Raw genomic sequence first — 27,135 nt, forward strand, 5'->3', positions numbered from 1 at the left:
GTCTGTTGATGTGATTGTGTGTATATGTGTCCGTCTTTGTGATATTGTGTGCGTCTGTATGTTGGGGTGTAGGGTGGTGGCTTTGGCGCATTTCTCAGCGCTGTGCGGTGGTTGTCAAAGCAACTGTGTGTGTCTGCGTTTCTCTGCCAGCGCTTTCATCTCTGCCGTGCGGCTGGAGGTGTGTGTTGGGGGGGTGGGGTGGCTCTAATAATACACAGGTTGATGCATGCTTTGAGGCAGATGGAGGTGTATTTCCCATGCTGTGGATTGCTGGTGTGTGTGTGCAGTGTGTTTTGGTGTGAATTTATCTGTTGTATGCCATCATGATCTCAGGGTCTATCAGCTAGAAGGCATTTTCTGTTAGTGATTGTTGTGTAGGCGGTCAGTGTGTGTGTTGGAGAGAGATTGCCTGCATTAGCTGCTTTCCCTGCAGCCAGTGGCCTCTTTTTGTGTCTGTCGTTACTATTGATCACTGATCAGCGCTGACCTTGCTCTTTTCTTCAGTGAAGACCTCTCCTCCTCTTCTCTCTTTTCTCTAACTACTTTAATGACAGAAGGGTGAAATAATAAAATGTCAAAGATATGTATGATAACGATGTTAATAACAATGTTACTACAGTATTATGAATTATTCTCTCTGTCTCTCTCTCTCTCTCTCTCTCTCTCTCTCTCTCTCCTCTCTCTCACTCTCTCTCTCTCTCTCTCTCTCTCTCCTCTCTCTCTCTCTCTCTCTCTCTCTCTCTCTCTCTCTCTCTCTCTCTCTCTCTCTCTCTCTCTCTCTCTCTCTCTCTCTCTCTCTCTCTCTCTCTCTCTCTCTCTCTCTCTCTCTCTCTCTCTCTCATCTCTCTCTCTCTCTCTCTCTCTCTCTCTCAGACCACAGTTTTGAGGATGATGCAGACAGTACGGATGGGAACCGTGCTCAGGCTGCCTTCAAAGTCCCCAAAATCCCCAAAAAGCCGGCGGAGTCTTCTACTGCACGCAGACCCAGCGCTACAGGATCCAAGATCGGCGGTAAGAGTCCAGCTCCTATTCAAGACCTATCTGGCCTGCTCACCTCTTAGGATATATTGATAATTCATTGGGCGTTGTGTGACCCAGGAGTAATCACACTTGAATAAAAAAGACACATTTGCAAATAAAGTTCCTTCGATTGATTTCATATCATTAGTGTCATTGTCTTGATGGCCAAAACGCGACTGCTGTTATTAATCACATTATATCCCTTTCTCATGGGCTGGGTAAGTAGCCTTGCACGAGCCTTGGCTCATATAGGAGCAGGGGACAGGACGCTAGGCTAGTCTATCACAAGGCTTTACCCGCAATCTATCTCCTTAATGCTGAGTGCCAAGCAGAGACTCATCGGGTCTCATTTTTATAGTCTTTGGTATGAATCAGCCGGGATGGAACTCCTAACCTTCTGATCTCAGGGCGGACACTAACCACAAGGCCATTGAGTTGGGCTGGCTAATTAAGCAATAAGGCCAGAGGGGGTGTGGTATATGACCAATATACCACGACTAAGGGCTGTTTTTTATGCACAATGCAACACGGAGTGCCTGGACACAGCCCTTAGCCGTGGTATATTGGCCATATACCACAAACCCCTGAGGTGCCTTATTACTATTATAAACTGGTTACCAAAGTAGTTAAAGCAGTAAAAATAAATGTTTTGTCATACCTGTGGTATACGGTCTGATATACAACGGCTGTCAGCCAATCAGCATTCAGGGCTCAAACCACCCAGTTTATAATGGTCAGATAAACAATGATGCAGACGGAGAGAGATGAACTAGCTTTCTAAGCAGGTCGGTTAGATGAGTAAGCCGAACAGACTGACAGAGGGAGGGGAGATTTTCTGGCTTCTTCACAGGAGCTTTTCCTCTATCCTCACTGATCTTTGCTGTTTTTATCTGTGCTCGATAAGTTCTATGTCTTTTATATTATTGCTGCGTCACAGGAAGTTCTATATGTCATCAGTCATCAGGCTTGATCTCTCAGGCTTGATCTCTCAGGCTTGATTAGTTATGCCTTTGAAAGAGATAACATCTATGATAGCGATGATGATATCCCCTGTAGATCACTCCATCTCTCTATTTTACATTTACATTTACATTTTAGTCATTTAGCAGACGCTCTTATCCAGAGCGACTTACAGGAGCAATTAGGGTTAAGTGCCTTGCTCAAGGGCACATTAACGTCATTTAGCAGACGCTCTTAGCCAGAGCGACTCGCAAATTGGTGCGTTCACCCTATAGCCAGTGGGATAACCACTTTACAATTTGGGGGGGGGGGGGTTAGAAGGAACACTTTATCCTATCCCAGGTATTCCTTAAAGAGGTGGGGTTTCAAATGTCTCCGGAAGGTGGTGAGTGACTCCGCTGTCCTGGCGTCGTGAGGGAGCTTGTTCCACCATTGGGGTGCCAGAGCAGCGAACAGTTTTGACTGGGCTGAGCGGGAGCTATGCTTCCGCAGAGGAAGGGGAGCCAGCAGGCCAGAGGTGGATGAACGCAATGCCCTCGTTTGGGTGTAGGGACTGATCAGAGCCTGAAGGTACAGAGGTGCCGTTCCCCTCACTGCTCCATAGGCAAGCACCATGGTCTTGTAGCGGATGCGAGCTTCAACTGGAAGCCAGTGGAGTGTGCGGAGGAGGGGGGTGACGTGAGAGAACTTGGGAAGGTTGAACACCAGACGGGCTGCGGCATTCTGGATGAGTTGTAGGGGTTTAATGGCACAGGCAGGGAGGCCAGCCAACAGCGAGTTGCAGTAGTCCAGACGGGAGATGACAAGTGCCTGGATTAGGACCTGTGCCGCTTCCTGTGTAAGGCAGGGTCGTACTCTCCGAATGTTGTAGAGCATGAACCTGCAGGAGCGGGTCACCGCCTTGATGTTGGCGGAGAACGACAGGGTGTTGTCCAGGGTCACGCCTAGGCTCTTCGCACTCTGGGAGGAGGACACAGCGGAGTTGTCAACCGTGATGGCGAGATCATGGAACGGGCAGTCCTTCCCCGGGAGGAAGAGCAGCTCCGTCTTGCCAGGGTTCAGCTTGAGGTGGTGATCCGTCATCCATACTGATATGTCTGCCAGACATGCAGAGATGCGATTCGCCACCTGGTTATCAGAAGGGGGAAAGGAGAAGATTAGTTGTGTATCGTCAGCGTAGCAATGATAGGAAAGGCCATGTGAGGATATGACAGAGCCAAGTGACTTGGTGTATAGGGAGAAAAGGAGAGGGCCTAGAACTGAGCCCTGGGGGACACCAGTGGTGAGAGCACGTGGTGCGGAGACAGCTTCTCGCCACGCCACTTGGTAGGAGCGACCGGTCAGGTAGGACGCAATCCAGGAGTGAGCCGCGCCGGAGATGCCCAGCTCGGAGAGGGTGGAGAGGAGGATCTGATGGTTCACAGTATCAAAGGCAGCAGACAGGTCTAGAAGGACAAGAGCAGAGGAGAGAGAGTTAGCTTTAGCAGTGCGGAGAGTCTCCGTGACACAGAGAAGAGCAGTCTCAGTTGAATGACCAGTCCTGAAACCTGATTGGTTTGGATCAAGAAGGTCATTCTGAGAGAGATAGCAAGAGAGTTGGCTAAAGACGGCACGCTCAATGTTTCCCCTCTCTCCTCCTCCTCTCTCTCTGTAAGGGAGGAAGGTAGCAGCGTTCCCACGTCCAGGCGTGCGATGTAGGCCAGGGCTGATCTATCTGGTATATGTCTGTAACAGTTCAGGCTGATGTTACAGCAACTCTGCCCTGGTCCTCTCGCGCTCTGTCTGTAACAGCAACCCTGTCTGTGTTCATTCAGGTAGATGGTTCAGACATCAGGAGACAAACAGGAAATATGAGCGACGTGTGTGACTGAGGGTTCTGGAATATGTGGAACATGTTAGTGTAACTTCTGGTGCTGCTAGCATGTTAGCGTGCTAGGCTAGTTCCCTGTGTGGCTAAATTAGCATTTATATTACATTCCACCCACGCACTCCGCTCACACAGACACACAGAGAGGATAGAACAGAAGAGAGGAGAGAACACAGAGAGACAAGACTGAGATAGAAGAAAGAAACCAAGAGAGAAAAGAATCGGAGAGAGGAGAGAACAGAAAAAGAAACGGGGGGGGGGGAGAGGGAAAAGAAATGGAGCGAGCTGAAAGAACAGAGAGACGTGGTATTACAGAGACCACAGAGCCTTGTATCTCTGAGACACCATGGAACATGTATATCTATGCAACATACAATCTGCTGATATAGGATCATCCAGCACACCCAGCGTCCGTTTTACACACCATAGCTGGGTAGGCTAGCAGCTAGGTGTTCGAGCAGGGCTGGAGCAAAAGCCTGCACTACCCAGTAGCTCTCCAGGACCATAGTTCTCAGAGTTAGCAAACCCTGGTTTTGGCACTCACATAGCATAGCACAGCCAGCAGCCATCTCCACGCTGCAGCTAGCCTGTTGCAGCTAGCCTGTGAAAACGGTATGGATTGTATTGTAGCAGAACTGCCCATCTACTGCAGTCGGAAATGGAAACTAGCCGCTGGGATTTGGATTTTCACTGCATTAATTCATCCTCCATCTCCTCCCCTTTTCTCTCTCTCCCCTCTCGCCATCTATCCTGTCTCTTCCTTCTCCCTTTTCCACTGCATTCACCCTCCATATCCTACTCCTCTAAAGGGGCGTGGCCAGCTACTTAGTGCCACCCCTCAGGAAGTTTTGATTGACAGGCCCATTACTAACAGAAAGTCCATTAGGGACTCCGTTAATGCACGTAAGGAGGGGAGAGAGAGGGGGAATATTCTGTGCATACTGTAGCGCTTCAATGGTATAGTTGAATCAGGTTATAAACTGAGTGTACAAAACATTAAGAACACCTTGCTAATATTGAGTTGCACTCCCCCTTTTGCCCTCAGAACAGCCTCAATTCGTCAGGACATGGACTCTACAAGATGTCAAAAGCGTTCCACAGGGATGCTGGTCCATGTTGACTCCAATGCTTCCACAGTGTGTCAAGTGCTGGATCAATTTCTGTCCCACAGCAATTCATAATACCACAGGAACTGTTGAGCGTGAAAAAACACCAGCAAACGTTGCAGCGTCAAAAACCAGCAGCCCTTCATTTTCCGATCTTGTCTCATCGCTGCAACTCCCCAGCTGGCTCAGGAAGGTAGTCATGTGTCCTCCGAAACATGACCCGCCAAACCGCGCTTCTTAACACCCGCCCACTTAACCCGGAAGCCAGCCGCACTAATGTGTTGGAGGAAACACTGTTCAACAGACGACCGAGGTCAGCCTGCAGGCGCCAGGCTCGCCACAAGGAGTCGCTAGAGCGTGATAAGCCAAGTAAAGCCCCCCCCAGCCAAACCCTCCCCTAACCCGGACGACGCTGGGCCAATTGTGCGCCGCCCTATGGGACTCCCGATCACGGCAGGTTGTGAAACAGCCCGGGATCGAACCCGGGTCTGTAGTGATGCCTCTAGCACTGCATTGCAGTGTCTTAGACCGCTGCGCCACTCTGGAGGCCCCAACGTTGCAGTTCTTGACACAAACCGGTGCGCCTGGCACCTACTACCATACCCCGTTCAAAGGCACTTAAATATTTTGTCTTGCCCATTCACCCTCTGAATGGCACACATACACAATCCGTGTCTCAAGGCTTAAAAATCCTTCTTTACCCTGTCTCCTCCCCATCATTTACACTGTTTGAAGTGGATTTAACAAGTGACATCAATAAGGGATCATACCTTTTTGTTCATAATGTTTTGTACACTCAATGTATAGTGCTAGGCTGAGGCAACTTACTGTCACTCAGACTGGGATACACACGCACTCTGAACTCTCCGTCCTCTCTGTCTCTAGGTGCGTCTAAGGATGGAGCCGGAGGCATCGATGAGGAAGACTTCATCAAAGCCTTCACTGATGTCCCCACAGTACAGGTAGCATGCACACGCACACACACAAACACGCTAGTATGCATTAGTAGCAGGACTGCAAGCGATGTAGATAACACTAGTGTGAACTAATTCTCTTTCTGTCTCTCTCTCCCACTCTCTCTTTCTCTCTGTCCCCCTTTCTCTCTCTGTCTCCGTCTCTCTGTCAGATCTACTCATCTCGTGACCTGGAGGATAACCTGAATAAGATCAGAGAGATCTGTTCTGATGACAAACATGACTGGGACCAGAGAGCCGCCGCAATGAAGAAGATCCGCTCACTGATTGTTGCCGGGGCAACTGAGTATGAGTGTTTCTTCCAACACCTGAGGCTGTTGGACGGAGCGTTCAAACTGTCAGCTAAAGACCTCCGATCACAGGTGGTACGAGAGGCCTGCATCACTGTGGCGTGAGTACTACACACACACACTACACACACACACACACTGACACGCAAATGCACACACACACACTTTTTTCCACATCTCCTTTTTACATTTTTTCTTTTTACATTTCTTCTCTAAAAATGGATTTGAAAATGGAAGTAACACTTTCTCACTTCCTGTCTTTTTCCCCCTTTCTCCCTCTTTCTTTCTCTCTCTCCAGCCACCTGTCGACAGTGTTGGGTAATAAGTTTGACCATGGAGCCGAGGGCATTCTTCCTATTTTGTTCAACCTCATCCCTAACTGTGCCAAGGTTATGGCTACGTCAGGGGTGTCTGCTATACGCTTTATCATACGGGTGAGTTAGACGCACACACACACCTAACGCGCACACACACACACACACACACGTGTTGATGTAACACAGACACACATCTAGCATGCACAAACACACATACACACACACACACCTTACACGCACACACGTAACACAGATAATAAAATGACTGAGTTTGTATTTCTTTCTCTCTGCAGCACACGCACGTTCCCAGGCTCATTCCCCTGATCACCAGTAACTGCACCTGCAAGTCTGTGGCCGTCAGAAGGTGCGCATGAAGCATATGATGATAAAAATAATAATTGATGATGATTGTCAAATCAAATTTTATTTGTCACATACCTGTTTAGCAGATGTTATAGCGGGTGTAGCGAAATGCTTGTGCTTCTAGCTTGACAGTGCAGTAATATCTAACAATTTCACAACATATACCCAATACACACAATCTAAGTAAGGAATGGAATTAAGAATATATACATATATGGACGAGCAATGACAGAGCGGCATGGACTAAGATACAGGAGAATATTATAGAATACAGTATATACATATGAGATTTTACATTTACATTTTAGTCATTTAGCAGACACTCTTATCCAGAGCGACTTACAGTTAGTGAGTGCATACATTTTTCATACTGGCCCCCCGTGGGAATGCAAGATATGTAAACATTATGAAAGTGACTAGTGTTCAATTTCTTAGTGGCCAGTGATTTCTAGTCTATGTCTATAGGCAGCAGCCTCTAATGTGCTAGTGATGGCTATTTAACAATCTGATGGCCTTGAGATAGAAGCTGTTTTTCAGTCTCTCGTTCCCAGCTTTGATGCAACTGTACTGACCTCGCATTCTGGATGATAGCGGGGTGAACAGGCAGTGGCTTGGGTGGTTGATGTCCTTGATGATCTTTTTGGCCTTCCTGTGACATCGGGTGCTGTAGATGTCCTGGAGGGTGGGTAATTTGCCCCCGGTAATGCGTGGGGCAGACCGCACCACCCTCTGGAGAGCCCTGCGGTTGCGGGCGGTGCAGTTGCCGTACCAGGCGGTGATACAGCCCGATAGGATGCTCTCAATTGTGCATCTGTAAAAGTTTGAGGGTTTTAGGTGCCAAGCCAAATTTCTTCAGCCTCCCTGAGGTTGAAGAGAGGCTCTGTTGCGCCTTCTTCACCACACTGTCTGTGTGGGTGGACCATTTCAGTTTGTCAGTGATGTGTATGCCAAGGAACTTCAAGCTTTCCACCTTCTCCACTGCGGTCCTGTCGATGTGGATAGGGGGGTGCACCCTCTGCTGTTTCCTGAAGTCCACGATCATCTCCTTTGTTTTGTTGATGTTGAGTGAGAGGTTATTTTCCTGGCACCACACTCCCAGAGCCCTCACCTCCTCCCTGTAGGCTGTCTCGTCATTGTTGGTAATCATGCCTACCACTGTTGTGTCGTCTGCAAACTTGATGATTGAGTTGAAGGCGTGCTTGGGTGGGAGTAAAGGAGTGGGCTGAGCATGCACGCTTGTGGGACCCCAGTGTTGAGGATCAGCGAAGTGGAGGTGTTGTTTCCTACCTTCACCACCTGGGGGGCGGCCCGTCAGGAAGTCCAGGACCCAGTTGCACAGGGCGGGGTTCAGACCCAGGGCCTCGAGCTTAATGATGAGCTTGAAGGGTACTATGGCGTTGAATGCTTAGCTATAGTCAATGAACAGCATTCTTACATAGGTATTCCTCTTGTCCAGATGGGATAGGGCAGTGTGATAGCGATTGCATCGTCTGTGGATCTATTGGGGCGGTAAGCAGATTGAAGTGGGTCTAGGGTGACAGGTAAGGTAGAGGTGATATGATCCTTGACTAGTCTCTCAAAGTACTTAATGATGACAGAGGTGAGTGCTACGGGGCGATAGTCATTTAGTTCAGTTACCTTTGCTTTCTTGGCTACAGGAACAATAGTGGCCATCTTGAAGCATGTGGGGACAGCAGACTGGGATAGGGAGAGATTTAATATGTCCGTAAACACACCAGCCAGCTGGTCTGCGCATGCTCTGAGGATGCGGCTAAGGATGCCGTCTAGGCCGGCAGCCTTGCGAGGGTTAACACGTTTAAATGTTTTACTCACGTCGCGGAGCGCACAGCCCTTGGTAGTGGGCCGCGCGGTGGCACTGTGTTATCCTCAAAGCTGGCGAAGAAAGTGTTTAGCTTGTCCGGAAGCAAGACATCGGTGTCGGCGACGTTGTTGGTTTTCCTTTTGTAGTCTGTGATTGTCTGTAGAAAATGAAGAGGATTGTAGTAATGATGATGAAGATTGTTTCTTCCTCCCTCAGGAAATGTTTTGACTTCTTGGACCTGCTGCTGCAGGAGTGGCAGACCCAGACTCTGGAGAGGTGAGAGTTGAACACACAGCCGGACAAATAAATATAGGGCCGTTCAAAAGCTAATGGAATCTTGGTTGAATGTTGTACACATGTTCAACTTCTCTCTGTCTGTCTGTCTGTCTGTCTCTCTCTCAGACATACAGCAGTGATGGTAGCGAGCATTAAGAAGGGGATCGCAGATGCCGACGCAGAGGCCAGAGTAGAGGCCCGCAAGTAAGACACACACACACATTTGCCTACACACATACTCACACCTTCTCTATCTTCTCTCACACCTTCTCTCTCTCTCTCCCTCCCTCTCTCAGGGCATACTGGGGTCTGAGGAACCATTTTCCGGGAGAGGCGGACACTCTGTTCAACTCGTTAGAACCTTCCTATCAGAGGAGCCTCCAGTCGTCACTCAGGAATGCCGGGAGCGTGGCGTCGCTTCCTCAGAGCGACCGCTCCTCTTCCTCTTCACAGGAGAGCCTCAAGTAATGACCCCTGACCCCCCTGACCTTTAACCATGCAGTGTTTAACCTAATATGTTTTTTGGGGGGAGGGGCTCAGAACTACCCAAAAAGTAATATTGTGCTCTTTCTCTCTCTCTACCTCTATCTCTCTACCTCTACCTCTATCTCTCTCCCTCTATCTCTCTCTCTCTCCCTCTCTCTCTCTCTCTCTCTCTACCTCTACCTCTCTACCTCTACCTCTCTCTCTCTACCTCTCTCTCTCTACCTCTACCTCTCTCTCTCTACCTCTACCTCTCTACCTCTCTCTCTCTACCTCTACCTCTCTCTCTCTACCTCTACCTCTCTCTCTCTACCTCTATCTCTCTACCTCTACCTCTCTCTCTCTACCTCTACCTCTCTCTCTCTCTCTCTCTCTCTACCTCTCTCTCTCTACCTCTACCTCTCTCTCTCTACCTCTACCTCTCTCTCTCTACCTCTACCTCTCTACCTCTACCTCTACCTCTACCTCTCTCTCTACCTCTACCTCTCTACCTCTACCTCTCTCTCTCTACCTCTACCTCTCTCTCTCTACCTCTATCTCTCTACCTCTACCTCTACCTCTCTCTCTCTCTCTACCTCTCTCTCTCTACCTCTACCTCTCTCTCTCTACCTCTACCTCTCTCTCTCTACCTCTACCTCTCTCTCTCTACCTCTACCTCTATCTCTCTCCCTCTCTCTCTCTCTCTCCCTCTCTCTCTCTCTCTCCCTCTCTCTCTCTCTCTCTCTACCTCTCTCTCTCTACCTCTACCTCTACCTCTCTACCTCTCTCTCTCTCTCTACCTCTATCTCTCTACCTCTCCCAGTCGTCCTCTGTCGTCTAAATGGTCAGCTGCTCCTGGAAGAGGTGAAACACAAACACACACAAATATCATTCCTGATCTTGTACAAGTGGTGTGTACGTTATTTGTTTATGTTTGACTATTCACACATTTATACTGAACAAAAATCTAACCGCAACATGCTCTAAGATGTTACTGAGCTATAGTTCATTTTTACATTTTTTACATTTTTAGTCATTTAGCAGACGCTCTTATCCAGAGCGACTTAGTTAGCGAGTGCATACATTATTTTATTTTTCATACTGCCCCCCCGTGGGAATCGAACCCACAACCCTGGCGTTGCAAACGCCATGCTTTACCAACTGAGCTACATCCCTGCCGGCCATTCCCTCCCCTACCCTGGACAACGCTGGGCCAATTGTGCACCGCCCCATGGGTCTCCCGGTCGCGGCCGGCTACGACAGAGCCTGGAACCAGGATCTCTAGTGGCACAGCTAGCACTGCGATGCAGTGCCTTAGACCACTGCGCCACTCAGGAGTACATATAAGGAAATCAGTCTATTTAAATTCATCAGGCCCTAATCTATACATTTCACATGACTGGGCAGAGGTGCAGCCGTAGGTGGGCCTGGGAGGGCATAGGCCCACTTGGCAGCCAGGCCCAGCCAATCAGAATTCGTTTTTCCCCACAAAAGGGCTTTATTACAGACAGCAATACTCCTCACATTTTAAAGTGGCCTTTTATTGTCCCCAGCACAAGGTGCACCTGTGTAATGATCATGCTGTTTAATCAGCTTCTTGATATGCCACACCTGTCAGGTGGATGGATTTATCTTGGCAAAGGAGAAATGCTCACTAACAGGGATGTAAACAGATTTGTGCAAAACGTTTGAGAGAAATAAGATTTTGTGCGTATGGAACATTTCTGGGATTTTTTATTTCAGCACATGAAACATGGGACCAACACTTTACATGTTGCGTTTATATTTTTGTTCAGTGTAGTCATGTGTGTATGTCTGTACATGTATGTATGTGTGTGTTTATGTCCAAGCAAGTGATTGTATACATGGTGGTGATGTTGGTGGTGTTTGTACAGTATTGTGATGTATTGTTTGCATGTGTGTGTGTGTGTGTCTGTGTGTGTGTGTGTGTGTGTGTATATATATCCTCCTTCCCCCCCCTCACCCCTTCCCAGTCCCAGCGGGTCATAAGGGTGGGGCGTCGCCAGGCTCCCTGCAGCGTTCCCGTAGCGATGTGGATGTTAATGCAGCAACAGTTGCTAAGCAGCGGCACATTGGGCAGGTGGGGGCGGGGAGACTGACCCCCGGCTCCTACTCGTCATTGGGTAAGGCAGCTGTCAATCGAGCCAGACAGCCAACCAACCAGACAGGCAGTTTAGACATCTGTCTACATCAGTCAGCTGTCTGTCAAGCAGTCTATCAATTAATCAATCAATCACCGACATAGACACACACACACACACACTCACAGTCACGGTGCTGTATGTTATGATGGTTTCCTGCTGCTTTCAAGACCTGGGCTGAACTCCTCTCGATCTCTCTGAATACACTGCCTGCATCTCTCTCCTAACCTAGGTTTGTCTGTCTGAGGGGCTGTTTGTCTGTCTGAGGGGCTGTTTGTCTGTCTGAGGGGCTGTTTGTCTGTCTGTGTCTGCTTGCTGCCTGTCTGTGTGTTGTATGGCTGTGTGTTTGTGTAGCCATGGTCTGTCAGTGTGTATTTGTTAGGTGTTTTAGTTCTTGATTCTCTGTTTGAACCATGTTCTCTTACTAACACAGACACTATACCACTCTCTTTCCCTCCTCTTCTTTTCTCCACCCTCTCTCCGTCTCACTTGACCGTTACTGTTCTCTCCTCTCTCTCTCTCTCTCTCTGCCACTAAAGATGATGCCTCTGATAAAATGGATGGTAAGATCATCTCCTCCTGCTTCACTCTCATCCGCTCAAAAACACTTCATGCTTTTCTTTTTCTACATGTTTTTTTCATTCTTCCCTTCATCCCTCCTTCCTGTGTATTCTGGGTGGTGGCCCTGGACAGCAACTCTGTAACCCCAGCCAGTCTGTAACCATGGCACCCTCTGCTGTTCGTCTGTTCTCTCACACACTCACATTCTCATATTCCATTAATCATACAGTATCTCATATCTGGGACCAGAGCATATGAAATAAGGAAAGAAGTTCTTATTTAATGTTGAATGTTATTTTGTTTATTAACAGTCACATGTTTAGTCCATGTAGCTACATAATAATAATACATGGGATTTAAAGAGCCGTTCAAAAAACCCTCTCACTTTAAACACCCTACATCACATTATATGACCTTTGACCCCTGACACATCCCTCCCCCCTCTCTGTATCTGATTTTAGGGGCCAGGTCAGTCAATGGTAAGACAATAGTAGTTACTGTAGGTCTAGACTGTAAGACTAGTTACTGTGTAGCCTGTAGTTAGGTATATACCTGTATATAGACTAAGTAGTATTCAGCAGTAGTGCTTCTTACCTCTAAACTAGTGCTTATTGCTTAGTGGTGGAGGGCTCTGTTCTATTCAGAAAGTGTGAGAACAAGAGAAAGTGTGTGTGTCCAGTCTAACAGTATGACCTCTGACCTCAGGACGTCTGAGGACCAAGCAGCCTCTCACCACGGCAACCAGCGTCAGCCAGGTGGACTCCCGGGGACGCACCCGCACCAAGATGGTGTCCCAGTCACAACGTAATAAGAAACACACATGCGCGCACACACACACACACACACACACACATATATACACACACACCTTAAACACATACACACACAACACGTTCACACAGTTTTTGAGCCTCAAATACCACACCCCTCACATACACACAATGTTCCACTGCCGTATTACTCTGAATGTATGTGTATTTGAGCGTGTGTGTGTTTGCTAGATGAGTTATACGTACTCTTTCTGTAGTCACTGCTGGTAACCCTCACAGTGACAATAAGCTCCTGCAAATGTTTTTTATACCTCTTAGGTTCCGACGAATCAGATTGCACGCCAGGTATTCTGTGTGTGTGTTGCAGTGGGGTAGACGGACCCATTATGTTGCTCTCATGGTCACCGTTGTTTGTTGTGAATGTGGGAGTGGGTATGAGAGTGTGTGTGTGTTCTCTGCATGCTCTGTTGTCTCATCACTGAGAGTGGTGTGTTGGTTGGTGTGAAGAGTCCAGTTCTGCCAATAGTTATTAAGAAATACCAAAACATGACAAAAACAGGAGCCAACTCAGCAAATAAAGTTGGTGCAGCACTCTCAAATCAAGAGTGTCGACTGGTCTGACCTCTTAGGAAAACCTGCCTATGTTTTGTTATTACATAAACTGTGACGATGAAGCCCCCAAATCATAATCCAGATTATGGGTTGAATGTGAAAAATGGGATCTCTCTGAGGCTCAACCTGGCAGAATAAAAACAGAACAGATTCTAGGAACGAGAGATTAACTTCAAAGTCAAAGCCGTTGGGGGGGGGAATTATTTTATTTATTTAAATTTGATAAAATATTGAATTTGGTCTTTCTACTATAGCCCATAGTAACGCATTGAATAACACATTCATAAATGGCAAAGACAGTCAAAAAATCAATCATAAGGAATACATTTATGAAGTGTCTGTCCTATATCTAGTAGATATAAGAAAGCTCAGGAAATATTTTAGCTTTTTTGGACACATTTAACCCCTTATTTTTGTTGCCACAAAATTGTTTTGTTTGAGTTACCTTCAGAACAATCCCGTGAAACTTGTGGGGGTTGTAGAGCAAAACAGAGAACACCATCATGTTCGTGAGAGTCTCCCCTTTCCACAGAGTGGTCTCATCTTTCCACGTTAGTTTGTAGGGAAAAACCGTTATGACGCTACTGATGTTTTTGTGAGAAGACCGATTTTTGCGATGTCTCATGGTCTGACAAACACAGATGCAGATCGGCCACCTTCCACCGCAGATGCGGAAGGCCGACATGGGCGGGCAGATGCAGCGGATTGAGACGCATTATTCTGATATCTCTAGAATAAACTAAAGGATTTTTATGTTACTTAGCTTAGATTGACGTACTGGTGCGTCAAATGACTTAAGGATTAAGAGAGAGACAATTAAGAATGCTGGTGAGATATCTTTGGGATATAGAGCTGTGGTTGGGCAGTGCAGGTTTTGGCAGTGTGTGTGTGAGAGAGTGTGTCTGTGTTTTTAGAGCATTTTTACTTTGAGGCGTTTTTATTTCCTCCATTGTAAAGCTGCTTTGCTTAGTCAGTGATACTGCTGCATCACACACCAGCTACCCATCATGCAGTGCTCTACCGTTCTTCCATCGAGCATCACAGCTGGCTCCGTGTGTCTCAGCATTCATAGTTTATTCTATATTTATTTACATTTAATTGATAAATGTATTTCCGTGTTTGAAGCGTGGCCATTGTCGCTCTCATTCTCTTGTCTCGGAACGCTCCCATGATGCTCTCTGTGTTCTAACTCCCATGGTGCTTTGTGCTCTAACACCCATAATCCATCTGGTTTAACTTCCTGTTCCTGTCCCCGCTCCGCTCCCCTCTCCAATCCTGCCTTCTCATTGGTGCAGGATCTCAGTCTGCTACCCCCATTGGTGGTAAGAGTCTAACGTACTACATGTTACCCTCATCACCCCTTCTCTCACACCTCACCTCTTATCACCCTCCTCACCCATCAACAAAGCTGGTCACCTAAAGCTCCACACCCTCTCTGGCTGAAGCATGCTGGGAATTGTAGTTCAAACTAAAACATGGCTGCCTGCCTTCTTATGACTAATTGCGCTCTGAGCTGAGGCCTGTGTCTACCGGTAGGAGGGAGCAGAGAGGATGAGGGGATAGATGCGGAAGATTAGGGAGAGAGATGCATTGATGATTCTGATGCATGGGATGTAGAATGCCATGTGACCAGCATGCTCTGACAGACCAGACCACTCTGAGGTGGGGTTGTAGGTACAGTAGGGTAGTCCCATCTATCCCTTGTTTAGTCACATAGTGTTAGCTCCAACTCACTTGGTGTTAGCAGTTAGAGGTCAATCATGGTGGTGTGTGTGTAGAAGACTGTGTAGACTGTGTGTAGCCTAGACTGTGTGTAGTATGTAAGGTTTGTGTATTCTGCGTATGTGTGGTGAAATAGATTGATGTGATAAGTTTCAGTTGTGTGGTAAAGTGTTTTTCTCACTCATGTCACATAACCCTCTATGTCCACATTTCACTTTCAGCACTTCTTCACGTCTCTGTCTTTTGAGTTAAAAGATCACAAAGGCATGTGTAGATCTGTGACATTCAGCACAATGCATTATGGGCCGTGTGATTGGAGACTGGAAGAATGAAAAACATATATTGTACTCCATGTCATTATTTGGGAATAAGCAAACGACCCACTGAAATGATGACAGTCCCAAGATGGCCGCCAAAGCTGGTCCCCTGAGTCCGGTTGAAAACAACCCCTAACCATGAAATCAAAATGGCTTCAGTTCCATTGAGCCCATTCACCATGTTCCTACACATATATAGTTTCTTCTGATCTGCTAACCAGACCTGGGTCAATAATACAGTCATATACTTTCAAAGACTTTATTTGCACTTGATTTACTATTGAACTAATGGGAATAATACTCCTAAAAGAAAAAACTCCTAGTTAGGTCAAGCGCACCTCATACTTTTAAGTGTTTGACATATGTATTCAACCCAGGTCTGCTGCAGACACTGAAGGGGTAGGGGCTAGAGGTTGTTGATGTTGTTATTATTCCTTAGACAATAGGGTCCCACGCATGACTAGTGTGTGGTCTGTGTGTATGTCTCTAACTCTCTCCCCTCCCGCTCTCTCTAGCCGGCAGTCGGAGTGGTTCCCCGGGCCGCGTCCTGACCAGTACAGCTCTGAGTACGCTTGGTTCCGGAGCCCAGAGGGTCCTAGCTGGGGCCGGAGGGGCTGGGACAGGAGGGAGACGTAGCCGCATCCCCCGCAGCCAGGGCTGCTCACGAGACTCCTCCCCTACACGCCTGTCTGTTGGTAAGTACACACACATACAGTAATCATTATTGTGAACCATCCCAGGCCCTTGTCTTACCTGCCTGATTTCTTCTTGGTGACACACACACCAAGCAGTTCCCCAAGCCTCCTCCTTTCCCTCCATCGACAGGATGCATGGATTTGTATCTTTGTTTGTTATTTCTAAACCAATAAATTCTTCCCCTCCTCCATTGGCCTGCTTCTGTTTGTTCCTGCTCACGTCTGATTGGCTAAGGCCCAGAGATTGACAGGTCTCACACACACACACAGGGCGGTCTACTTGCATCTCCACTGGCCTCCAACAACTTGATCAATCCGCACCAATCGCATGTTGCCCTTGCCACCGCATCGTTGCGTGATGTCACATATCAGTCCATTCGTTTCTCCAACAACTTTGAAAGCGTGGTCCTCTGTAGCTCAGCTGGTAGAGCATGGCGCTTGTAACGCCAAGGTAGTGGGTTCGATCCCCGGGACCACCCATACACAAAAAAATAAAAATAATAATGTATGCACGCATGACTGTAAGTCGCTTTGGATAAAAGCGTCTGCTAAATGGCATATTATTATTATTATTATTATTATAAAGCGAGAACTAATTTAAAGCTGACCTCAACTCTATTTTACTCCCTCTTTCCTTCTCCTTCCTCTTTCATCTGGTCTCTAGCTCCCTCCAGTATTAGTTCCATCTACAACGGAGCAAGCAGAGGAGGTAAGAACTCTCTGACTCTGTCCCTCTGACAACTCCACCTCCGCCCGCATCTCTCAATCTCTCCCTCTTTCTCTTTCTCTTCCTCTTCCTCCTCTCCATCCCTCCATTTCACTCTCTCTATCCCTCTATCTTCATCTCTCTATCTCACTCTCCATCTCTCTCGCTCAAACCATTTCAGCCTTCCGTCAGGCTGTCGCTCGCCGCCTCAAAATTCCAGAATCCTCCTCTAACTGCCGAAAGCATGGCTGTGTGTTGTCATGCGTGTTGTCATGGTGATGGGTTGCCATGGTAATCATGGTGACAATTTGTATCTTCCCACTAACCAATTGGCCACAGGTGTGAATGAAGCGTCATAGGATCGGTGAAGCTTCATTGGTTCCCCCATAACACTTCCTTAGGCTGTGATTAACTCTGATTGGTGCGTGGGTGCCGGCTCTGGCCAATGAACAGTCAGGATGAGCTTGATGCTTATTGGATGAAAACAGAGATCCTCCCCCCATCCCCTTGTCTTTCATCTGCTTCTAATTTCCTCCTCCTGTCCTGCTGTGTATGTGTGTGTGCGTCAGTGAGTGAGTGAGTGCTGACATTGTTTATATATATGTCATTTCTGAGCCCAGCAGTCCTGTACTCTCTAGGGCTGTGTCTCAACAGTCTACTGTGGCTTCTAAACCACTGTAGACTATTGAGACTCACCCATGGAGCCAGAAGAGCTGTGCTCTTTTTCAGTCCTGTCTCTATCAGTGTGTCACTCTTATGACTATTCTCTCTCTCTCTCGCTCTCTCTCTCGCGCTCTCTCGCTCTCTCTCCTTTGTACTCTCTCTGTTTATTTGTTTGTTTGTTGCTTGCTTGCTTTCTTTCTTTCTTTCCCCTTCTCTCCTCCGCCCCTCCCCTGCCCCTGGTAACATGGTACTGTAGCTCGGGGCAGTCGTATCCCTCGGCCCAGTATGAGTCAGGGCTGCAGCAGGGAGGCCAGCAGAGAGAGCAGCAGAGACACCAGCCCTGTACGCTCCTTTACACCCCTGGGTGAGTAACACACACAACACATCATAGATATCACATAGTAAAACACAGACACAAGCCAGCAATATGGAACAACAAAACTGACCACCTTGCGTACAGTTGATCTAACAACAACATGTGCTGTCATTTTGGGGATGACATTCAATCCACTATAGAACGCTTAACCAGAAAGCGGTGCCTCCCAACACTAAGGAAGATTATTCCCAGCCATTTGGACTGCCTGGGCTAGCTGAGATGACTCTGGTCTTTGCCACAGAAATTGAATACTGTCAGACTGTAGGGAAGCAGAACTGGACTCTTAGGGCTACTAATCACACACATTGACATTTTGTTGCATGGTTCTGGGTCTCTCTTTCTCTCACACTGTGCGAGTGAGTTCTAACGGTGGGGGGCTGTTTTGTGTGTGGTTCTCTGTGTGCGTGTGCGTGTGTGTGTGTGTGTGGGGTTGATGGTTGCAGCGTCGCGGCACTACTCTCGCTCCACTGGAGCTCTCCACACCGCCGATGCTTTAGGGGCCGCAGGTGAACGATGAGTACCTCTATCGTCTCTTTCACTCCCTCCATCCGCTTGATTCCTTCTATTTTACGTTCTCTATACATCTTTTCTTTTTAAAAGTTTTCTAGATCTACTCTTTCTTCCTCCGTTATATATTTTTTTCGTTCTCTTCCTGGACCTCAAGCTTCTGCCAGAAACGCATGCTTCCTCCACCCCGTTCAGTTGCCATGACAACCATTCCATCCATTTCAGAGGAGGCATTTGTAGCTCTCTTCTCTCACCCATCTATTTCCTGATTTTAGTTCCGCCTCCCATCAACACGGACACGCCCCCACACTGCGTCCTCCATGTTTGTTTGTTTACTCCCATCATGCTTTGCCTGGAAGGTCACAGCTCTTGGGGGTCAAGGGTCACTTGGTCATATTTTAGTTATTTATTCACCATGCCATCTAGCCGGAGGGGGAGGGTATTGAAGGGTTGAGGGCTTATGGGATGGGGAGGGGAGGTATTTAAGGGTAGAGGGGTTATGGGATAGGGAGGGAGGGAGGGAAAGTATTGAAAGAGGAAGGAAGGAGGTCTGATGGGATGAGGGTGGGAGAAAGGGATTGCAATTTTGTGTGTTTGACTGCATCTGTAATGTGTGCGTCTCTCGGGCTCTCTCTCTCTCTCTCTCTCTCTCTCCACCCTACATCTCTCCACCCTACATCTCTCCAGGGTCAGGGTACAGTATCAGTCAGTCCAGTCGTCTGTCCTCATCCGTCAGCGCCATGAGAGTCCTCAACACAGGATCTGATGTAGAAGAGGCCCTCGCTGACGCCCTGGTACACGCACACACAAACACTGAGACAATATTTATGCAACTCCTCTTTCACCTTCCCTATCTCTCTATCCATCATGGCTCATATATACACATCCAAACTCTTACACTGTACTCACACACTCTCACACACTTACTGTTGTGTTGTGACTAACCCCTGGTTCCTCCTCTGTTTAACGCTCTCAGCTGTTGGGAGACATGAGATCCAAGGTCAGCGTCTCTACCTACTGCTGTGTGTGTGTGTGCGTGCGGTTGATACGTGTTATTTTATGTGTACATGTTACGTAAAGGGAAAGTATGTTTCTCACTCTCTCTCTCTCTCTCTCTCTCTCTCTCTCTCTTTATCTCCTCCCCCCTGTAGAAGAAGCCAGCACGGCGGCGCTATGAGAACTATGGGATGTATTCGGATGATGACGCTAACAGTGATGCGTCCAGCGCCTGCTCAGAGCGCTCCTATAGCTCCAGGAACGGAGGAGTCATCCCTACGTACATGAGACAGACTGAAGACGTGGCCGAGGTCAGAAACAATACAGTTTTTGGATTCATCATTGATGGCAACATATGCAAATAACATTAACCCTTATTTCAATCATTTCAAGCACTTCAGTTCACATATTTCCCCATGCCTTATGTGGATTCCTGACTGAAGATTGAATAGTTCCAGTCATTTTAAGATTACGATTATTCATCAATTGTACACACACAAAATGTGACTTCTTCTGTATCCGAACCCTCCGAAAGAGACACATACAAGTTGGAGCAGGGGTCTGCCTCACTGGGAGCCCATGGAGCAGTTGTTGTGGGGGTTTAAGTGCATTGCTCAAGGGCATAACAGCATCTAGGATTCGACACCAGCAACCGTCCGGTTGCCGGCTCTCTTCCCGCTAAGCTACCTGCCACCCAGTTTAAAAGGAGATTGTCATCTGTCCTTTAACCCTTTGTGTCCCAGGTGTTGAACCGCTGTGCCAGTGCTAACTGGTCGGAGAGGAAGGAAGGGCTACTGGGTCTACAGGCTCTACTGAAGAACCAGCGCACCCTCAGGTCAGCCTATCACAACGCAGGGTTTCACCCGGCAGCCTATCACAACGCAGGGTTTCACCTGGCAGCCTATCAGGGACTATTCAAACAGTCAGAGAAGCTGTTTATCCAATGCAATACATGCTACCATAGGTGTATTCACCTTTCTATAATCGTGTGTGTGTGTGTGTGTGTGTGTGCGTGTGTGTGTGTCTACAGTCGTGTGGAGTTGAAGAGGTTGTGTGAGATCTTCACCAGGATGTTTGCAGACCCCCATAGTAAGGTATGGATGCACACACACACACACACACACACACACACACACACACACACACACACACACACACAATCCACAGACACCTTAAACACATACAGTATATATACACACACACACCTGTGTTTATACTGGATACCGGATTCTGCCGAAACGACACTCACGAAACTAGATTCTGCAAACACACATTTATTCTCACACATGGAAACAAATATACACAGACACACTGAGACTCAAAGAATCAGACAAAAAGTCATGCACACAAACACACACACACACCCATACACACTGACACACACCCACAGGCATGTGCTGCGTGCGGCGGTAGCTGACTGGTTTCTAACGGCATGCCACGCCTGAGTCTGCGTGTGACCTCACACTCTCCGCTAGCCAATGGGATTGCTCTCGCACTGTTCGTTAGCCAATCCGCTGGTTGTGCTCACCGCGTTCACTGCAACTCCTTCCCTCTTCTTCCCTGCGTGATCTATATAAGATTACACTGACCGCAAACACACACACACACACACTTCTGCTGTTTTTGCAGCACCCCCCCCCCCCCTTCCCCCGCCTCTCTTTCTTTCTCACTAACCACGCCCTCTACGGTTCGCCCCTCCACCTCTAACGCCACTCCCCATCCCCTCTTCCTGCCGGCGTTTGGAGTGTCCCCCTCACCCACCCCCCTGCCGCCCCCAACCCCCCGTCCCGCCCCTCGTCTGACGGTACCGGTTGTGACTTTCAGCGAGAATCCGGATCTAGGGTCTATGGAACGGCAGAATCCGGTATAAGCTCAGCCTCCTTCAAGGTACACCTCACTGTCACACACTCCTCTCTTTCTCTCTTCCCCACTCTCTCTCTCTTTTCTCCCCACTTTCTTTATCTCTCTCTATCTTTCTGAATGTCTATCTCTTCTCCCTCCCTCTTCTTTCTTTCTCTCTCTCTGACTATCTTTTCTCCTTTCTCTCTCTCTCCCCTTTTCTCTATGGTGTGTATAGAGACAGAGGAACTCCTATAAGAACCAGGAGTGGTTCTTATAAGAGGGCTGTAGTGTAGTCCTTGTCTTCACAGTGTATCACATTGATATGAATGCACAATACCACCTGTTTCAGTTCAGAGGTACTCTGACATCAGTCCGAGTCGGGAAGCACCATGTGTGCACTGCACGCATATCTGTGAGCGCATGTGTTGAGAGGGTGTGTGTGGGTGTGCGTGCGTGGGTGTGCATGATTGTGTCTGTGTGTGTTAGGGTGAGTACATTTAAAATACCCAAATGCGGGACCACAGGATGATTTTGCGGGACAGTGTAGACTGAACTAGCTAATTGAAGCGCACCAGCCGCACATAGCCTATTCTTTTTCCTTGCGCAACATCTGGTGATGCAGAAACAAGAGACCACGTGTGGCTGTTTTATGAAAATCTGGGAATATTTAGCCAAGAAAACATTTCTGGTTGGTCTCAGGGAATTTAAAATAGTTAGGAAGAGAGACTTTTTTTAAAACGAGTGAGTGAAGTAGCTGCAAATATGTTGAATGAGCAACTAATGAGACTGGAGAGCCTCACAAGTCTAATACGGCTATTTACTTACTTTTATAGCTCCTCATCAGAAGCACGCTTTTTGTAAGTAGTAAGGCCTAACTGTCCTCCAAGTTTAGCTGGAATTTGGCCCGAAAGGATTTGAAAAATGTCATTGGTTGACGATAGGCCATGACATTGGCCTACATCTCGTCTTGCGCTGCGCAGAATATCAGATCTCAACAACGATTGGAGAAGAGTTTAGCATCACCAGTACCACATCCTGATGATATACAGGCCTATCTTTTCATAAGCGCAACGTGACTGCAAGAGACCAGATGGAATGTCTGGCTGAAATATAGGACAAATCGAACATTTGTGGTGTTTGGATTTGTTGATAAAATACGGGACAAGATTGTTTGGTTGAGGGACAAAGGGCCAAAATCCGGGACGTGTGTGTGTGTGTGTGTGTGTGCTTCCCAGGATGCTAACTGTTGTATGTTTCTCTCTCCTCCATGCCTCTCCTTTGGAACTCTCTGTAGAGAGTAAGTCTGGACAACGTTTATTTTACGTTCAATTAACGTTTGATTAACGCTTGTGTGGTTGTGACACTAACCTGGTACTCTGATTGGAGACTAATCTCGAATTCATTGATTGATCTGGCGAATGGTAAACTGACTGGGCGGCTAATTTAATGGTTTCCAAGGCAACCACAGACTCACTCACTAACCGACCCGGTGATGTCATAGCTCACAGCAGTCACTATGACATCATCACGCCCTCCTGTGATTGGTGTCTGAGTCCCTGCTGTTTTGCAGGTGACAGCCAATCAGCATGTGTGTTTAGTGAATACTGAATATTGATTGTGTATTGGTAAAACATCATTCTGCTTGCTGCACGCTGACTGGAGTGAGTGAGTGGTTGGTTGGTTGGTTAATTGATAAGTGAATGGAGTTGCTTCCCTCAGACTATCCCATAGTACCTGTGTGTGTCACTCATGTTTGTGTGCATGAAAAATGTTCCTCTGTCTCTTCTAAGTGTGTGTTTATTTGTGCGTGTGTACATGAGTGTGTGTGTTTATATACAGTGAGGGAAAAAAGTATTTGATCCCTTGCTGATTTTGTACGTTTGCCCACTGACAAAGACATGATCAGTCTATAATTTTAATGGTAGGTTTATTTGAACAGTGAGAGACAGAATAACAAAACAAAAATCCAGAAAAACGCATGTCAAAAATGTTATAAATTGATTTGCATTTTAATGAGGGAAATAAGTATTTGACCTCTATGCAAAACATGACTTAGTACTTGATGGCAAAACCCTTGTTGGCAATCACAGAGGTCAGACATTTCTTGTAGTTAGCACCAGGTTTGCACGCATCTCAGGAGGGATTTTGTCCCACTCCTCTTTGCAGATCTTCTCCAAGTCATTAAGGTTTCGAGCCTGACGTTTGGCAACTCGAACCTTCAGCTCCCTCCACAGATGTTCTATGGGATTAAGGTCTGGAGACTGGCTAGGCCACTCCAGGACCTTAATGTGCTTCTTCTTGAGCCACTCCTTTGTTGCGTTGGCCGTGTGTTTTGGGTCATTGTCATGCTGGAATACCCATCCACGACCCATTTTCAATGCCCTGGCTGAGGGAAGGAGGTTCTCACCCAAGATTTGACGGTACATGGCCTCGTCCATCGTCCCTTTGATGCGGTGAAGTTGTCCTGTCCCCTTAGCAGAAAAACACCCCCAAAGCATAATGTTTCCACCTCCATGTTTGACGGTGGGGATGGTGTTCTTGGGGTCATAGGCAAGTTGATGCCAAAGAGCTCGATTTCGGTCTCATCTGACCACAACACTTTCACCCAGTTCTCCTCTGAATCATTCAGATGTTCATTGGCAAACTTCAGATGGGCCTGTATATGTGCTTTCTTGAGCAGGGGGACCTTGCGGGCGCTGCAGGATTTCAGTCCTTCACGGCGTAGTGTGTTACCAATTGTTTTCTTGGTGACTATGGTCCCAGCTGCCTTGAGATCATTGACAAGATCCTCCCGTGTAGTTCTGGACTGATTCCTCACCGTTCTCATGATCATTGCAACTCCACGAGGTGAGATCTTGCATGGAGCCCCAGGCCGAGGGAGATTGACAGTTCTTTTGTGTTTCTTCCATTTGCGAATAATCGCACCAACTGTTGTCACCTTCTCACCAAGCTGCTTGGCGATGGTCTTGTAGCCCATTCCAGCCTTGTGTAGGTCTACAATCTTGTCCCTGACATCCTTGGAGAGCTCTTTGGTCTTGGCCATGGTGGAGTTTGGAATCTGATTGATTGCTTCTGTGGACAGGTGTCTTTTATACAGGTAACAAGCTGAGATTAGGAGCACTCCCTTTAAGAGTGTGCTCCTAATCTCAGCTCGTTACCTGTATAAAAGACACCTGGGAGCCAGAAATCTTTCTGATTGAGAGGGGGTCAAATACTTATTTCCCTCATTAAAATGCAAATCAATTTATAACATTTTTGACATGCGTTTCTCTGGATTTTTTTGTTGTTATTCTGTCTCTCACTGTTCAAATAAACCTACCATTAAAATTATATACTGGTCATTTTTTTGTCAGTGGGCAAACATACAAAATCAGCAGGGGATCAAATACTTTTTTCCCTCACTGTAGTGTGTGTGTGTGTGTGTGTGTGTAACTAATGTCCCCTGTCTCTCCCCAGGTGTTCAGTATGTTCTTAGAGACCCTAGTGGACTTTGTCCTGGTGCATAAAGAAGACCTGCAGGACTGGCTGTTCGTCCTGCTCACCCAGCTGCTGAAGAAGATGGGAGCTGACCTACTGGGATCAGTACAGGCCAAGGTCCAGAGAGCACTGGACATCACACGGTCAGTGTGTGTGTGTATAACGTGTGTGTTTGTACAGTTTGTGTGTGCGTATATCTTACGTGTGTGTGTGTCTGTAATGTGTGTATCTATAACGTGTGTGTGTGTTATCTCCCCTACAGAGAGTCTTTCCCCAATGACCTCCAGTTCACTATCCTCATGAGGTTCACTGTGGACCAGACTCAGACACCCAACCTCAAGGTACACAGCTGTGTGTGTGTGTCTGTCTCTGTCTGTGTCTGTGTAGGGGGGTAGATGTTTTATGTGTGTGTGTGTGTGTTCTATGTATGAAGAAAGCGATGGACAGAGTGAGAAGAGACAATGAGAGAAGAGGAAGGGAGAGTGAAAGGGATGTAGGGAGGGTTGAAAGACAGGGACAGCCTCTCAGTCGCCAGACTCACCAACTGTCTCAGTAACCACGGTAACTATTGTATCAGTAACCATGGTAACCACTTTTCTGACCTCACGGCTGTTTAACACTGGCTCCGCTCCCTACCCACCCAATCCCTGGACTCTGATTGTATAGCGACTGATATGCCTCCAATTAAATCCGCCAACCACTGGCTTTGCTCTCTGCAGTCTGAGCCCGCCTCACCTCCCCTTCCTCGCTGCCTCCCTCTATCCTCTCCCCTCCCTCCCTCCCCCTCCCTTTCCTCCATCTTCTCCTCCCTCCTCTCTCCTTGTGTTTCCCTTTATACACTTGTTTGCTCCCTCCCTTTCCTCTCCCCTTTCCCCTCCCCACCTCCATCCTTCACTTTCATTACATCCCCTTCCTCCATCTTCTCCTCCCTCGTTCACTCTTCACCTCACCTTCCCTTGCTTTTCCTTCTCTCAATTTTCTTATGTCGTTTTCACTCCTCTCATCCCTTGTTATTCTCCCATCCTCCCTCACTCCCCTCTTCCTCGTTGCTCTATGCACTTGCTCCCTGTCTCCGTGTGTGTCCGTCTGTCTGTCTTGCCTCCTCTCTCCATCCCTATCTCCCTCCCCTACATCCTCTTCCTCCCTCCCCCTATCTCCCCTTTCTTCCCCTCCTCTCCCCCTCCTTCCCCTCCTCTCCCCTTCCTCTCCCCTTCCTCCCTTCCTCTCCCCTCCTCTCCCCTTCCTCCCCTCCTCTACCCTTCCTCCCCTCCTCTCCCCTTCCTCCCCTTCTCTACCCTTCCTCCCCTCCCCTCCTCTCCCCTTCCTCCCCTCCTCTACCCTTCCTCCCCTTCCTCCCCTCCTCTACCCTTCCTCCCCTCCTCTACCCTTCCTCCCCTCCTCTACCCTTCCTCCCCTCCTCTACCCTTCCTCCCCTCCTCTACCCTTCCTCCCCTCCTCTACCCTTCCTCCCCTCCTCTCCCCTTCCTCCCCTCCTCTACCCTTCCTCCCCTCCTCTACCCTTCCTCCCCTCCTCTACCCTTCCTCCCCTCCTCCCCCCTTCCTCCCCTCCTCTACCCTTCCTCCCCTCCTCTCCCCTTCCTCCCCTCCTCTACCCTTCCTCCCCTCCTCTACCCTTCCTCCCCTCCTCTACCCTTCCTCCCCTCCTCCCCCCTTCCTCCCCTCCTCTACCCTTCCTCCCCTCCTCTACCCTTCCTCCCCTCCTCTCCCCTTCCTCCCCTCCTCTCCCCTTCCTCCCCTTCTCTACCCTTCCTCCCCTCCTCTACCCTTCCTCCCCTCCTCTACCCTTCCTCCCCTCCTCCCCCCTTCCTCCCCTCCTCTACCCTTCCTCCCCTCCTCTCCCCTTCCTCCCCTCCTCTACCCTTCCTCCCCTCCTCTCCCCTTCCTCCCCTCCTCTACCCTTCCTCCCCTCCTCTACCCTTCCTCCCCTCCTCTCCCCTTCCTCCCCTTCCTCCCCTCCTCTACCCTTCCTCCCCTTCTCTACCCTTCCTCCCCTCCTCTACCCTTCCTCCCCTCCTCTCCCCTCCTCTCCCCTTCCTCCCCTTCCTCCCCTCCTCTCCCCTTCCTCCCCTCCTCTCCCCTTCCTCCCCTCCTCTCCCCTTCCTCCCCTCCTCTCCCCTTCCTCCCCTCCTCTCCCCTTCCTCCCCTCCTCTACCCTTCCTCCCCTTCTCTACCCTTCCTCCCCTCCTCTCCCCTTCCTCCCCTCCTCTACCCTTCCTCCCCTCCTCTACCCTTCCTCCCCTTCCTCCCCTCC

General features: G+C 48.3%; 1 protein-coding gene across 3 annotated transcripts in view; it reads left to right on the top strand.

The window, feature by feature from the left end:
• clasp2 (cytoplasmic linker associated protein 2) overlaps positions 1-27,135 on the top strand; it is a 66,429-nt gene that overhangs the window by 26,534 nt on the left and 12,760 nt on the right. The window contains exons 8-30 of one of the 3 annotated variants that reach the window (XM_084158497.1): positions 874-1,011; positions 5,839-5,915; positions 6,080-6,318; positions 6,516-6,651; positions 6,828-6,898; positions 8,936-8,995; positions 9,122-9,199; positions 9,292-9,459; positions 10,281-10,321; positions 11,452-11,601; positions 12,886-12,984; positions 16,117-16,296; positions 16,961-17,005; positions 17,922-18,029; positions 18,485-18,547; positions 19,236-19,342; positions 19,525-19,548; positions 19,700-19,855; positions 20,288-20,379; positions 20,575-20,638; positions 21,369-21,431; positions 24,843-25,006; positions 25,126-25,204. In XM_084158497.1, coding sequence (XP_084014623.1) covers positions 874-1,011; positions 5,839-5,915; positions 6,080-6,318; positions 6,516-6,651; positions 6,828-6,898; positions 8,936-8,995; positions 9,122-9,199; positions 9,292-9,459; positions 10,281-10,321; positions 11,452-11,601; positions 12,886-12,984; positions 16,117-16,296; positions 16,961-17,005; positions 17,922-18,029; positions 18,485-18,547; positions 19,236-19,342; positions 19,525-19,548; positions 19,700-19,855; positions 20,288-20,379; positions 20,575-20,638; positions 21,369-21,431; positions 24,843-25,006; positions 25,126-25,204 — 2,402 coding nt within the window. The remainder of the gene's footprint in view (positions 1-873; positions 1,012-5,838; positions 5,916-6,079; positions 6,319-6,515; positions 6,652-6,827; positions 6,899-8,935; positions 8,996-9,121; positions 9,200-9,291; positions 9,460-10,280; positions 10,322-11,451; positions 11,602-12,885; positions 12,985-16,116; positions 16,297-16,960; positions 17,006-17,921; positions 18,030-18,484; positions 18,548-19,235; positions 19,343-19,524; positions 19,549-19,699; positions 19,856-20,287; positions 20,380-20,574; positions 20,639-21,368; positions 21,432-24,842; positions 25,007-25,125; positions 25,205-27,135) is intronic. The other 2 variants (XM_084158495.1, XM_084158496.1) reach the window with 2 other exon arrangements.

The sequence above is a fragment of the Coregonus lavaretus genome, assembly GCF_964263955.1.
Source record: "Coregonus lavaretus genome assembly, chromosome: 3".
NCBI classification, from domain to species: Eukaryota; Metazoa; Chordata; class Actinopteri; order Salmoniformes; family Salmonidae; genus Coregonus; species Coregonus lavaretus.